Source organism: Bos indicus x Bos taurus, chromosome 1 (assembly GCF_003369695.1).
Source record: "Bos indicus x Bos taurus breed Angus x Brahman F1 hybrid chromosome 1, Bos_hybrid_MaternalHap_v2.0, whole genome shotgun sequence".
Classification (NCBI taxonomy): domain Eukaryota; kingdom Metazoa; phylum Chordata; class Mammalia; order Artiodactyla; family Bovidae; genus Bos; species Bos indicus x Bos taurus.
This window is the reverse complement of record NC_040076.1, coordinates 8,727,393-8,742,296: the sequence shown is the minus strand read 5'-3', so window position 1 is coordinate 8,742,296 and position 14,904 is coordinate 8,727,393. Positions and strand designations below refer to the sequence as shown.

At 37.3% G+C, this 14,904-nt stretch overlaps 1 protein-coding gene across 1 annotated transcript; it reads right to left on the bottom strand.

Annotated features, from left to right (window-relative positions):
• Positions 1-14,361: 14,361 nt before the first annotated feature.
• On the bottom strand, positions 14,362-14,703 carry LOC113893170 (histone H4). Its single transcript, XM_027542983.1, has one exon. It carries the CDS (start codon positions 14,686-14,688, stop codon positions 14,377-14,379), a length of 312 nt encoding a protein of 103 aa, XP_027398784.1. The 5' UTR covers positions 14,689-14,703; the 3' UTR covers positions 14,362-14,376.
• Positions 14,704-14,904: the final 201 nt, after the last annotated feature.

Here is a 14,904-nt window from a genome sequence, read left to right as displayed (position 1 = left end):
ACATTTCAAACTTTTGAGTTGCATTTTCCTCTTTTTATGCTGAATCTGTCAACTGGTTGGAAATTTGTAATTTATGGCTCTGCAGCAATCTAATATTCTTATCCTCAAGTGATCCTGTTCTATGAAAGTTTATGTTACACTGATGAAAACCATTTTACAAGTAACAATTATTTCCTGGGGTCATTATATGATACTTCTAAATGTATGATATCCTTGCACAATTTTTCTGAAAGATTTGTGACAGTGCAAGATATTTTTTTGTAATGTTGAAGAATTAACGAAAATGTCAATTTCTTAGGATACCTCCCATAATACTTCCTTTTTCAGTTACTTATTTTCAGCCTCAGATGTTTACCTTTCTTCTTAAATTAGCTTAATTCATCTTTATTGACCCTCTACTAATTATCAGATACTTCATATAATGTTAATACTTGAAAAAAAATTATAAATAACATTTTCTAACTTTAAGTGCTTATGATCAGTCCCAAAGGGAAAGCAAACTTCTAAACAGATAGTTTAATCTGAGGTTGGTGCACATTTTTGTGAATAGGTATCAGCCAAAATTCTAATGAGGTTGATGTAGAAAGAACACATACATGACTACCCTGATCATCAGTCAGCTGTATTTGATTTGCACAGGCCAGAATGCTTTACTTTTGTCCAACACACGCACGCACACACACACACACACACACACACACACACAATTAATGTTCTATCATGCAACAGCTTCTCTATAATTATGACTTCCCTAGGCAACGATTCATTTCTTAAACCTTCCATGGTTAAATCAAAAGTGGTTTTGAAGTTATAATGGTCATTTAAAAGCACAGAAGCAAAATATTTACCAGAGGTATAAAACTCCACCTCCCCTCTTCAGTTTAAAACTTTTTACATCATCTTAAGTGTCAAAGTGTTTATTTACCAGAAAATCAGCCTTTATGTACTGAGAAATTTTGTATGTTAGCATCACATCTTCAACTTAACCTATTTACATGCAAGAAAATGTGGGTGTTATTTGCTTGATTTGTGTGAACTCTTCTTCATATTTGGATATCTAAGGTCTTATTGACAAGAAAATCCTACACCCTGTTTTTCATGGGTCATGGTGCGCCCTGTGAAGCATTGCCTGGCTCATTCCTCTGAGCTGTGTAATTTGTCTCTTCTGGGCAACCGGAAAAGCCAGAAACACCCTCCAGGCCCAGTCTAGCCAGTGTAATGGTAGAACAGTCTTTCTTCATTGGTCAGTGCAGAGCACCAGGGTTGCCCCAATCTCCAGAGGTGATAGAACAATGAAAGTTTCTAGATATGACAGTCCACGAGATAGAACTCTTCCATAGGAAACAGGCTCAAGCCCTGGAGAAAGTCTGTGCAGATGAGCTGGTGGTCCTGAGAGGACCTTATGGGTACAAAAACTAGGTATACTACACAACCATTCTATTTATTTTTTTAAAATCTTCATATCCTTCCTCACATGTAATTAACAATGTTTTTCTTGAGCTACTTGTGTTGAAACTATGGATAACAAACCTCAAACCTCACATCTGTCTGTCCCACAGTACTAACAGTATTGACCAGGTAGGTTAACTGATGTAAAACACAACCCCCCAGATTTCAACAGAGGATAAAATTATCCTTGCTCCACCAAGTTCAATGTAGATATTCATTGAAAAACCTCTGTAAATTTCTTCCTAGTGGTGATTCAAGGGTCAAAATTCTTTCTATCTAGTACTCTCCATTGATATCAAATGTTTCAAAGTCCTCTGGAGTCTTAAAGTCAGCTGCTGATCCCTGCATCTGGACATTGAATGAGAGAAGAAAGTCCTTTAATAAAATGACTTACATTATTTTCATCTGCATTCTATCAGTCAGAGCTACTTATATTTTTCTCTTCTGTCATTCTGGAATATAAAACAGATTTGGTGAGTAGCAAGGATTCTTACTAAGACCATCTTCTACTTATGATTTTCAAAGAAGGAAGAGACTGGCTACAGGAGAGTATACTGGAGAAAAAAACATTTGGCATTCTTATGTTATTGTCATGATTAGTTGAATTTTGCCTATGTTGGGGAAGAGAATATCTATCTTCACTCAGAGGATATTGCGCTCAGAGATATGTAATTCTCTTGTGCAAGCTTTCTAACTTCCGATTTGTGTAGGTTACATTTATTGGTTATTATAAACTGATAATCTGTGATTTTAAATTCCTTCTCGTAGAATGACGTTGTCAGGGAAACAATAACAGTAAGAAATACATTGAGTTCCTCATTTCAGCCCATTCCCCAAAAGGCATATTAGTTCAGTTGAACTTCCTTAGTAGTAATCAAATTGACAAACATCCAGCCAACATTTGTAGGCTGAGAAAAAAACTCTTCTGTAGTAGTAAAATACATGACATTATAAGGAAAAAAATACTCAGAATTGGCAAAGTATTTAGTATTATAGTTTTATATGGAAAACATGAAGTATTACTAGTGCTGAGGACATAATAAACATTTGATACATTTTGTGAATACATTTCTGCCAAATAGTGCATTTCTGGCTAGCTATAAATAATGACTCTTGCTTCTAGAACATACATATCAATAGAAAACTGGCCTATAGAATGGAAATAATTTAAGAGATTCTTAATTGCACTGAGAATCTATTGATAAATATTTAAGGCCAAATATGTGATGCTCACTAATTCTGGTGCCAGTTGCTATATTTCCAAGTGAGCAATTGTCAAATCGCTAATTATACCAATATTTGTGTAATTCCATGGCAAACTTTCACCTTTTGTAGAAGGTTGCATTTCCCAAAACAGCCCATCCTTCATACTCTTCTTAATGTGTCTTTGATATTGCTTCCATTGTATGTTGTGATGTAAAGTGTGCCTTGCTCACCCTCTGCCCTGCAATTGTGTAGACCTTTATGACTATTTCAACCAGGAGAATATGGCTGAAATGATGCCATAATGCCATAGAATTCCCAAGTTGGTTATAAAAATGAGATCTATTTTCACCTTGGTCTCTTGTGATATTTGATTCTCATCACCATGCTGAAAAGTCCAAATGTGACTTCTTATACATTAATTAGACATAAAGAGGCCCTTGATATGTGTCTAATCACCAGGCTTCCCCAGGGGCTCAGAGAGTAAAGAATCTGCCTGCAGTGCAGGAGACCTGGGTTCGATTTCTTGGTTGGGAAGATCCCCTGGAGGAGGAAATGGCAACTCACTCCAGTATTCTTGCCTGGAAAAGCCCATGGACAGAGGAGCCTGGCAGGCTACAGTCCATGGGCAAAGAGTCGGACGTGACTGAGCGACTAACACACACACAATCAACAACTTGACTCAAGTCTGTCTCAGTCAAAAAGCAGTAAAGACACCACTAGATGATTTCAGCCTCCAGTTAGCAAGTGTTCCCAGGTGTAGTCCTAAAAAACTGCGGAGCTAAGATAATGCCAACCTGAACCCCAGTCTACAACACTACTAAAATAGTGTGTGTGTGTATTTACACAAGTTTTGAGATAATTTGTTATGCAGCAATAGTAGCTAGACCATCTCTCATTCAAACATAATTTTATATCACAACTTCCCATTAAATGTTCTTCTGTTAATTTTTTCCGAATGTTAATTTTACATAATAGTTTACATACATACATCATCATCAATTGCTCTATTTGACTTGACTTCCACCAACCATGTGGCACAGAAACATTCTTCTTTGAAGATTATACAAATATATCTCTATTCAGTCTTTAGCTTGATATATTTCCTAAAGTATTTCCTAAGTATTTTGACTTTAGTATTATTACATGATTTGATTATGCAGTGCACTAGATTAGGTAAGGATAAAGATTATTAGTGATCTTTATAACCAATAGATTCCCAATATATAGCAAAAAAAAAAAAAAAAAACTGATGCATGGTAAATAATCAGTAAATATAGCAAGATCAAATACATACATAGACACTTTATTTTAGAAATTTTGATAGAATGTTGTAAAAGCAAAATGTATAATGCTTGACTCATTTCTAATGCAAATTTACTATTTAGTTTACTTGGACTTTTATAGAATTATTTAGTTGACTTTATTTGATAATGAATTTGTGTGAAATCACATCATCTTTTTATCCTATATTGTAAAAATTTTTATCTTATATTATATATTATAATATATATTATATATCCTCTATTATAAAATTTATCCTGTGTTATAGTATATTTTATATTATAGTTATTCATTTGCCAAAAATATGTTTATCTTTGCAGTAATAATGACAGTAGTGATGATAGTAACAATAGCAGCTAGCATTTTCTATATGCTTACTATGCAATAGAAAATTTTCTAAGTTCTGCTTGGGTTGCTGAATTATTTTTTCTTAAGTTTCAAGATATAATATGCGCACAGTCAAATTCACCACTTTTAAGTTATACAGTTCTATGAAAGACAAATGCATACAGTTAAGAAACCATCACCACAATCAGGACATAGAACAATTTCATCATCCTAAAAAATTCTCTCGGGCCACTTTGTGGTCAAACCTGTCTCTCATATACAACCCTTAATGGTCATTGACTGTCCACATAGTTTTGCCATTTCTAAAACTTCATGCAAATTGATTCATACTGAATATAGCCATTTGAATTTAATTTATTTCAATAAGGATAATAGATTTTCAACTTGGTAATTCTGTTTCATTATTTTTGTATGCCATTATATATCATACTTTGTATACATTTTCCCATCTGATGGATAGGTTGTTTTTGTTTGTTTGTTTTGGGTGGTTATGAATAAAATTTCTATTAATGTCTGTGTATAGATATTTGTACAAGCACATTTTCAGTTTTCTTTCAGATCTGCCTAGAAGTGGGATTTCTGAGTGTTTGGTAAATGCATATTAACTTTATAAGAAAGTATAGTCTATTCTGCTACTATCCACCTCAGATTTTATATCAGATTTAATTTTTTAGCAAGTCAATGTACATTTTGTTTATTTTTTTTTTGCTATATTTCAATACAAGTTGACTTTGAGAGTAATGTCACCAACTTACTATTAGGTGTTACATAACTTATTATTATGTGTAACTGGATATAGTTTTAAAGAACTTGAGTTCTTATTTGAGTCAAATCAATTGCTAGTGACAAGACAGACATTCCAAAGATAGAATTTTTAGTACTAAAAGAAAAAAAACAAAAACAAAAACTAAGCTTTCTTGCTCTCTGAAAGGAATATGGCTTCCTCTAAAGTAACTTATTTATGGATGAATTTGTAGAATCATATCACCAAAGATGTAAAGGGGAATGTTTCCTTAATTTTCAAACTCATTAATTTCCTATATATATAGAAGATCTCCATTTTCCCATTACTATTTGTATTTTTTGGTATTCTTCCTTTAATAGGCCCTCAAGTACAGAGTCCATTATAAGATACAATTTCATTTTTATCATGTATAACAGTCTACAGAAAAATAGCTAGTGTTTAAATAAAAAGAGAGCTCACCAAAATCCTTCAAGTGCAGGAAGGAGAGAAAACACAGCAAAACAAACCCTTGATGTCAAATTCTATTTCCAACAAACATATCCTTTTAACAAGTAAAAATAAAAATTCATTGCCAAGAAAATTTCCCTAGGAGATTAATCTTAACATTCTTCTGGTGAAAAAAAACAACACATGATTATTCAAAACAGAGCTAGAAATGGTAAATAAGTATATAAATAGAAAAGACTTAATTTTTTAAAAATGTTTTCTTAAGAATTTGTTTTATAAAACATAAATATAGTGCATTGTGAGGAGTTTATAACATATACAGAGGTAAAATATGCAAAAGTAATGATGCAAAGTACAAAGGGGAGAAATAGAAATGTATTCTAAAGCTGTTCATCATATGTGAAGTGACATAACATTACATAAAGGTAGTTAATGATATTTTAAGATGCATGTCACAAATTCTGCAACAACCACTAGAAATAAACTTAAGATACATACATCTATATCAATATCTGTATCTATACATATGTATACATACATATATGCCTAGAGTAAATAAAATGGAAATATAAATAATCTTAGTAAATACTAAAGGCTGAACATGAGTTAAAGGCATGAGATTATTATGCAGGATGAAAAAGAAAATCCTTTTTCCCTGGTGGCTCAGTGGGGAGGAATCCACCTACCAGTGCAAGGAACTCAAGTTCGATCCCTGATGTGGGAAGATCCCACATGCCAATTGGCCTGTGCACCCAATTCTGAGCCGGTGCTCTGGAGCACTGGAGCACTGGAGCACAACTACTGAGCCCATGCACTGCAACTACTGAAGCCAGTGTGCTTAGAGCCTGTGTTCTGCAACAGGAGAGACCACGGTGAATGAGAAACATGCGTATCACAGTTGGGGAGTGGCCCTTGCTTGCTGCAACTAGAGAAAACCCATGTGCAGCAATGAAGACCCAGCACAGCCATAAATACATAAATTCGGTACAGTACAGTTCAGTTCAGTTCAGTCTCTCAGTCGTGTCCGACTCTTTGCGACCCCATGAATGGCAGCACGCCAGGCCTCCCTGTCCATCACCAACTCCCAGAGTTCACTCAGACTCACGTCCATTGAGTCAGTGATGCCATCCAGCCATCTCATCCTTTGTCGTCCCCTTCTCCTCCTGCCCCCAATCCCTCCCAGCATCATAGTCTTTTCCAATGAGTCAACTCTTCCCATGAGGTGGCCAAAGTACTGGAGTTTGAGCTTCAGCATCATTTCCTCCAAAGAAATCCCAGGGCTGATCTCCTTCAGAATGGACTGGTTGGATCTCCTTGCAGTCCAAGGGACTCTCAAGAGTCTTCTCCAACACCACAGTTCAAAAGCATCAATTCTTTGGCGCTCAGCCTTCTTCACAGTCCAACTCTCACATCCATACATGACCACAGGAAAAACCATAGCCTTGACTAGATGGACCTTTGTTGGCAAAGTAATGTCTCTGCTTTTCAATATGCTATCTAGATTGGACAAAACTCTCCTTCCAAGGAGTAAGCATCTTTTAATTTCATGGCTGCAGTCACCATCTGCAGTGATTTTGGAGCCCAAAAAGATAAAGTCTGACACTGTTTCCACTGTTTCCCCATCTATTTCCCATGAGGTGATGGGACCAGATGCCATAATCTTCATTTTCTGAATGTTGAGCTTTAAGCCAACTTTTTCACTCTCCACTTTCACTTTCATCAAGAGGCTTTTTAGTTCCTCTTCACTTTCTGCCATAAGGGTGGTGTCATCTGCATATATGAGGTTATTGATATTTCTCCCGGCAATCTTGATTCCAGCTTGTGTTTCTTCCAGTCCAGAGTTTCTCATGATGTACTCTGCATATAAGTTAAATTATCAGGGTGACAATATACAGCCTTGATGTACTCCTTCTCAGCTATACATTGCTTATGAAAAGACAGAAAAGTCAAAGTAAAATGCTAGGAAAAATATCATAGAAACCCTAACCATGAAAAAGCTTGAGTTTTGTTAATATTAGAAAACTTAGACTTCAGGGCAAAGAGTATTAATGAATATTAATAGAATAATATTTCATAGTAATGAAAGAGTCAATTTATCAAATAATCATAATAGTTTTAAATGTGCATTCACAAAAAAGCATAGCTTCAAAAATACTAGAAGTAAAAACTGAAAGTTGTAATAGAATAATTTCCATTGAGAGCTGGACATTTGTATACTCACTCTAGTATTAATAGAAAAAGTAGAAAAACACTAAGGAAGTAACATAACTGAGCAACATTCTCCACTAACTTGACCTAGTACATTTATAGAACATAGTTATTACATGCATATTAAACAAATTCAAAAAAATACATTATTTCAAAGTACATATAAACATTCAGAAGATTGATCATGTACCAGTCATAAGTAATCTTACATTTCATAGAATTTGAATTTTCAGATGACATTTTGATCAAATATAACTGTTAGATATCAATATACATTTTTATAAAAAATTATCTTGTACATACAAAAAGTATATGTGATATACATATAAAGTTTAAAATATAATAACATCCATCAGAAGTATTAAAAAATAGAATGATTGAATCTCCTACGTATACTTCTGCAAAGAGTACCCATATTCTCCTCAGCATATTATAATTGTATTATTGTGGTTGCTAGACCATTGTTTGGCACAGGAATCTGATATTTTGTTTACTGGTGAGATTAGATTTGATCAAGCATAATTGCCTTACTTTAGGTAACAGACAAAGAAGCTAGTACAGTAGAATACACTAGAATAGAATAGTGACTGAATTAGTCTTCAGAGAATCCCCTTCGAGTCAATCACTGACTCTACAGGTTTGTCTTCCCATTTAGAAAGAGAGAAATGAAAGAAATTAGGAAGTAGGGAATTCTCCATAATCAATACTTTGGAAGAAAGAACATAAAAGTGTAAGAATGTAGACTGCAAAGTAAATAGCACATGATGTAAAAATATAGTTGCTTTCATTCAAGCAGTGTTTTGAAAAGTGCAGGAGACAAATATGATAGATGAACTTCAAGCCATTTGTTTTTCAGGAAAAAAAAATTGTTTATGCTTTTTTCTTATTTTTGAAAACAGGGATAGCTAATGTCGGAGAGTAGGCTTAAGTCATAATATCAACATGATTGTTAGATGCACCTAGGCGTAAAACTTCAAATGTTCAGGTGGTTATGTTCTTTATGTTGATGCTATAGAAGGAAAGTTATGACCAACCTAGATAGCGTATTGAAAACCAGTGATATTACTTTGCCAGCAAAGGTCCGTCTAGTCAAGGTTGTGGTTTTTCCAGTGGTCATGTATGGATGTGAGAGTTGGACTGTGAAGAAAGCTGAGCGCCGAAGAATTGATGCTTTTGAACTGTGGTGTTGGAGAAGACTCTTGAGAGTCCCTTGGACTGCAAGGAGATCCAACCAGTCCACCCTAAAGGAGACCAGTCCTGGGTGTTCATTGGAAAGACTGAGGCTGAGGCTGAAACTCCAATATTTTGGCCACCTCATGCGAAGAGTTGACTCATTGGAAAAGACCCTGATACTGGGAGGGATTGGGGGCAGGAGGAGAAGGGGATGACAGATGAGATGGCTGGATGGCATCACCGACTGGATGCACATGAGTTTGGGTGAACTCTGGGAGTTGGTGATGGACAGGGAGGCCTGGTGTGCTGCGATTCATGGGGTTGCAAAAAGTCAGACACGACTGAGGGACTGAACTGAACTGATAGATGTTGTTGTTGTTGTTCAGTCACTAATCCATGCAGCAGCAAGGCTTTCCTGTCCTTCACTATCTCCCAGAGTTTGCTCAAAGACATGTCCATTGAATCTGTGATGCTATCCAACTACCTCATCATCTGTCACCTTCTTCTCCTTTTGCCTTCAACCTTTCCCAGAACCAGGATCCTTTCTAATAAGTCAGCCCTTATTGCGTTATCACATCAGGTGGCCAAAGTATTAAAGCCTCAACTTCAGCATCAATCCTCCCAGTGAATACTCAGAGTTGATTTCCTTTAGGGTTGACTGGTCTGTTCTCTCTGTAGTCCAAGGGACTCTCAAGAGTCTTCTCCAACACCTCAGTTTGAAAGCATCAATCCTTTGATGCTCACCCTTATGATTCAATGCTCACATCCATACATGACTACTGGAAAAACCATAGCTTTGACTATACTAACATTTGTCAACAGAGTTATGTCTCTGGATTTTAATACACTATCTTGATTTGTCTTAGCTTTCCTTCCAAAAAGCAGGTGCCTTTTAATTTCATGGTTGCAGTCACTGCCCCCAGTTATTTTGGAGCCCAGTAAGATAAAATCTGCCACTGTTTCCACTTTTTTCCCATCTGGTTGCTATGAAGTAATGAGATCAGATGCCATGATCTTTGTTTTTTGAATGTTGAGTTTTAAGCCAGTTTTTTCACTCTCCTCTTTCACCCTCATCAAGAGGCTCTTTAGTTCGTCTTCACTTTCTGCCATTAGAGTGGTATCATCTGCATAACTGAGGCTGCTGATATTTCTCACAGCAATCTTGATTCCAGCTTGTGCTTCATCCAGCCCAGCATTTCACATGATGTACTCTGCATATAAGTTAAATAAGCAAGGTGACAGTATACAGCCTTGATGTACTACTTTCCAAATTTTGAACCAGTCCTTTGTTCCGTGTCCAGTTCTAACTGTTGCTTTTTGACCTGCATACAGGTTTCTCAGGAAATAGGTAAGGTGATTTGGTAGTCACATCTCTTTAAGAACTTCCACATTTGCTGTGATCCACAGAGTCAAAGGCTTTCGCACAGTCAATGAAGCAGAAGTAGATGCTTTTCTGTAATGCCATTGCTTTTTCTATATCTGACAGATGTTGGCAATTTTATCTCTGATTCTTCTGTCTTTTCTAAAACCAGATTGTACATCTGGAGGTTCTCAGTTTAAGTGCTGTTGAAGCCTAGCTTGAAGGATTTTGAATATTAACGTGCTAGCATGTGAAATATGCATAATTGTATAGTAGTTTAAACACTCTTTACCTTTGTCCTTCTTTGGGATTGGAATGAACACTGAACTTTCCAGTCCTGTTGCCATTTGCTGGCATATTGAGTGCAGCACTTTAACAGCATCATCTTTTCGAATTTGAAATAGCTCAGCTGGAATTTCATCACCTCCAGTAGCTTTGTTCATAGTAATGCTTCCTAAAGCCCTCTTGACTTCACACCTTAGAATGTCTGATTCTAGTTCAGCGTCCACACCATCATGGTATCTGGTTCACTAAGATCTTTTTTTCTGTAGTTTTTCTGGGTATTCTTGATACCTCTTCTTAATGTCTTCTATTTCTGTTAGGTTCTTGCCATTTCTGTCCTTTGTTGTGCCCATCTTTGCATGAAATATTCCTTTGGTATATGTAATTTTCTTGAAGAGATCTCTAGTCTTTCCCATTCTATTATTTTCCTCTATTTCTTAGCATTGGTCCCTTAAGAAGGCTTTCTTATCTCTCCTTGCTATTATCTGGAACTTTGAATTCAATTTGGTATATCTTTCCCTTTCTTCTTTGCCTTTCACTTCTCTTCTTTTCTCAGCTATTTATAAGAAAACCACTTTGCCTTCTTGCATTTCTTTTTCTTGGTGTGGTTTTTGTTAACACCTCCTGTACAATGTTATGAACCTCCATCCATAGTTCTTCAGGTACTCTGTCTACCAGATCTAATCCCTTGAATCCATATGTCACTTCCACTGTATAACCATAAGGGATTTGATTTAGGTGATACCTGAATGACCTAGTGGTTTTCCTTACTTTCTTCAATTTAAGTCTGAATTTGGCAATAAGGAGTTCATTATTTGAACCACAGTCAGCTCCTGGTCTTGCTTTTGCTGACCGTATAGAGCATCTCTATCTTCAGCTGCAAAGAATATAATCAGTCTTTGGTATTGACCAAAGATTGTTGGTACTGACTTCAGTATTGGCCATCTGGTGATATCCATTTTACGAGTTGTCTCTTCCTCTCTTCTGTAGTTGGAAAAAGTTATTTGCTATGACCAGTGCATTCTCTTAGCAAAACTCTGTTAGCCTTTACCCTGCTTCATTTTGTACTTCAAGGTAAACTTGTCTGTTACTCCAGGTGTCTCTTGGCTTCCTACTTTTGCATTCCAGTTCCCTATGATGAAAAGGACATCTTTTTTGTTGTTAGTTTTAGAGGATTTTGTAGGTCTTCATATAACCATTGGACTTTAGTTTCTTTGGCATTAGCAGTTGGGGTATAGACTTGGATTACTGTAATGTTGATGGTTTGCTTTGGAAACAAATCAAGATCATTCTGTCATTTTTGAGATTGCACCCAATTACGGCACTTTGAACTCTTTTGTTGACTCTAAGGGTTACTGTATTTCACCTAAGGGATTCTCACCTATAGTAGTAGACATAATAGTCTTCTGAATTAAATTTGCCCATTCTCATCCATTTTAGTTCACTGATACCTAAAAGGTCGATGCTCACTATTGCCATCTCCTGTTTGACCACCTCCAGTTTACCTTGATTCATGGACCTAACATTCCAAGTTCCTATGCAATATTGTTCTTTACGTCATTGGACTTTATTTTCACCACCAGACACATCAACAACTGAGCATCATTTCTGCTTTGGGCTAGCCTCTTCATTCTTTCTGAAACTCTTTCTCCATTCTTCTCCAGTAGCATGTTGGACACTTACAGACCTGGGGGGCTAGTCTTCCAGTGTCGTGTCTTTCTGCCTAATCATACTGTTCATGGGGTTCTCAAGGCAAGAATACTGAAATGATTTGCCATTCTCTTCTGCAATGGACCATATTTTGTCAGAACTCTCCACCATGACCCTGTCCATCTTGGGGGGCCCTGCATGGCATGGCTCATAGCTTCATTGAGTTATATAAAGCTGTAATCCATGTGATCATTTTGGTTAGATTTCTGTGATTGTAATTTTCATTCTGGAGGCTGTGGGATTGCAGTTATTGCCTCTTTTGTCTGCTCTTTGGTGAGTTCTTTTGAAAACAGATTCTGAGACTGAGACTTGCAGGGATTGAATAGTTCCCTCAGAACTATCTCAGGGATAGTATCTGTAAATAAGTAAACCAAGGAGAATTGGCCAGAGGAAGAAACTTGGGTGAAGAGTTCTTTTACTAAATGAAATTCCTAGGAAGAAAATTATCTATGAGCCATAATTAGATAGCACATCAAGCAGTTGGTGGAGTGAGTGGGCATCTGGGTGAAACCTTAAGTACCTACTTCAGTTCACACTATTGCCAAATTATACTTGATTTTATGATAATTTTAGCTCATCTGAAAAGAGCTGCCTCAAGATTCCAAGTGACCTGGAAAATAAAGCAAACAACAAGCCTTACCACTTATTGGAGGGCAATACTCCAAGGGTTTTTTGCACTCCTATGCATCTTGCCATGTATATCAGGAATGGAAGAAGAAGTATCCTTTACACAAAGCTTAAGACTGAGTTTTCACCAAATAACTTTTAAGGAGTAAATAATAGCAGAGACATTACTTTGCCAACAAAGGTCCGTCTAGTCAAGGCTATGGTTTTTCCTGTGGTCATGTATGGATGTGAGAGTTGGACTGTGAAGAAGGCTGAGCGCCAAAGAATTGATGCTTTTGAACTGTGGTGTTGGAGAAGACTTTTGAGAGTCCCTTGGACTGCAAAGAGATCCAACCAGTCCATTCTAGAGGAGATCAGCCCTGGGATTTCTTTGGAAGGAATGATGCTAAAGCTGAAACTCCAGTACTTCGGCCACCTCATACGAAGAGTTGACTCATTGGAAAAGACTCTGATGCTGGGAGGGATTGGGGGCAAGAGGAGAAGGGGACGACAGAGGATGAGATGACAGTGGATGGCATCACTGACTCGATGGACATGAGTCTGAGTGAACTCCGGGAGTTGGTGATGGACAGGGAGGTCTGGCGTGCTGCGATTCATGGGGTCGCAAAGAGTCGGACACGACTGAGCGACTGATCTGATCTGAATATTCCTCTGAGACAAAGACCTGATTCATTCATCACTTATTATAAAAAAGGTAGACCCCAACAAACTCAGTGATCTCCTTCACATGCCCCAATACATCTAAAACTGCCATTTGATTGTCCATTTTGCCTTGTGAACATAGCAGCTCAGATGTTTGGCCAAAAATATGCTGATCCTCTGGATAATGATTTTTATTTGAGCAAAAAATACTCTGTCTCTGGTGAGAAGTGATTTGTCTGCTGTCAACTTCCATGAATCTATAGCAAGATGACATTATTTTGTATGTCTGATAAAATTTCAGAGTCTTCACTGTTTATGACAGCTCTGGTCTCAGAATTAGAAACTGATATCCTTCATTCCCCTCCTTTACTCCTCATTCTAGATTTCCTTATCCTCAGCTCATATCTCAGTTTACCTTATCTAGTTGACTTGATGACTTATCTAGTTGGGTTGCCTAGACTCTTAATCTTAAGAGGTCCTTAAGCCCCATGACCATACCTTTCTGTGAGTATAACTGCTGATATTCTTCACTTGCTATCAAATATGAGTAGAGGGTTAACAAGAGGTGCTCCTGGGGATCCTCTGGCTGCCAAATATTTTCTTCTCTGATGTCATTGTACCAAGATAATATTTCCTTTACTAGTTTGCAGATTTCTTGGCTCAAGGATTATGAACGGAAAAGTGATGAGTCTAAAATTTAATAGCACTCCTTTTGCCCACTGGTGGAACTGTTTACCCACTGAAAATCCATACTTCTAGACTCTTAAAACATAGTGATGAGGACCCAAATTTTAAATTTCCCAAGTGGATCACCGAGAGTAAGGTTAAGTGAGTCAGCTTCTTTTTATTTATTTATTTATTTATTTTTAAACTAAACGTTTCAAGCTAGATGCTTTGCTCAACCACCAAAACCGTAAAGGGTACGGCCCTGACGTTTGAGCGCGTAGACCACATCCATGGCGGTAACAGTCTTGCGCTTAGCGTGCTCCGTATAGGTGACCGCGTCCCGGATCACATTTTCCAGAAACACTTTCAGCACCCCACGAGTCTCTTCATAGATAAGACCAGAGATACGTTTGACGCCTCCACGACGAGCCAGACGCCGGATAGCTGGCTTAGTAATACCCTGAATGTTGTCCCGCAAGACTTTGCGATGGCGCTTAGCACCCCCCTTGCCGAGGCCTTTGCCACCCTTCCCACGACCAGACATGGTTGCTGTCGCAATCGTGAGTCAGCTTCTATTTCAACCATTTGATTTCCAGAGCCCTGTTCTCTCCATTGGAGATGTGGTACCATAAAATAGCTGTTGCTTTCGGGTGTGTACTTCACCCTGGAAGATGGTGCTTCATACCTGTGGAGTGTATCTCTAGCATGTCTACAGCGTGGTGCCTTAGCTGTGCCTTAAGAAGATCATTCCATTGTTCCA

Coding starts and splice junctions, on each gene's coding strand:
- LOC113893170 (XM_027542983.1), bottom strand. CDS start 14,688: ATGTCTGGTCGTGGGAAGGGTGGCAAAGGCCTCGGCAAGGGGGGTGCT.